This window comes from Lampris incognitus, chromosome 18 (assembly GCF_029633865.1).
Source record: "Lampris incognitus isolate fLamInc1 chromosome 18, fLamInc1.hap2, whole genome shotgun sequence".
In the NCBI taxonomy this organism is placed as follows: domain Eukaryota; kingdom Metazoa; phylum Chordata; class Actinopteri; order Lampriformes; family Lampridae; genus Lampris; species Lampris incognitus.
The window spans coordinates 7,829,422-7,830,032 of NC_079228.1; the positions used below are offsets into that span (position 1 = coordinate 7,829,422).

At 56.3% G+C, this 611-nt stretch overlaps 1 protein-coding gene across 1 annotated transcript in view; it reads right to left on the bottom strand.

The window, feature by feature from the left end:
- The window catches only part of LOC130128303 (retinoic acid receptor beta-like), an 81,515-nt gene continuing 80,904 nt past the window's right edge, over nt 1–611 (bottom strand). The window contains exons 4-5 of the mRNA XM_056297944.1: nt 431–598; nt 1–248 (exon numbers count right to left, since the gene is read on the bottom strand). Of these exons, the coding sequence (XP_056153919.1) occupies nt 1–248; nt 431–598 (416 nt within the window). The remainder of the gene's footprint in view (nt 249–430; nt 599–611) is intronic.

The following is a 611-nucleotide window of genomic DNA, read 5'->3' on the forward strand; positions in this document are numbered from 1 at the left end:
CTAGGGTTTCTTACTGGGCGGCGTGGGTGTGGTTTCCTCGTCGTTGTCAGAGGCCTCGGGGGACTCTGGTGGGACGCTGTCCTCTTTGGGGCTGCCCTTGCTGCTGGGGCTGCCCCCCTCCGCCAAGGTGCCGCTGCCGCCACCGCCACCCTGTCCATCCTGGCCTTCTGAGTTCTCCAACATCTCCTGGATGAGTGGAGGCATAGAGCCCGGGATCTCCATCTTGAGTGAGATGACACGTTCCGCACCTGCAGGAAAGGACCGCGAGGGGAGAGAAAACACCATCAACATCTTCGGAGGCAATATACACACAGGCTGGCAGAATAACACTGACCCTTAACATTCTAATATATGAGGGTATGAATTAAGGTGGACATCGACCGTCACATTGCTGTGTTTAAACGATATGGGATGAGGCAGTGCTTCCTACCTTTAGCGCTGATGCTCCGCAGGTCAGTGATTTTCATCAGGGTCTTGGGGAACATGTGGGGCTTGCTGGGCCGACGCTTCCTCACGTAAATCTTGAGAGCTTCCAGCAGGGGCTCCTGGAGCTTGTCCACCTTGGAGGGCTCCTCAAGGTCTTGACGGTCTGAGCCACACACACACACACA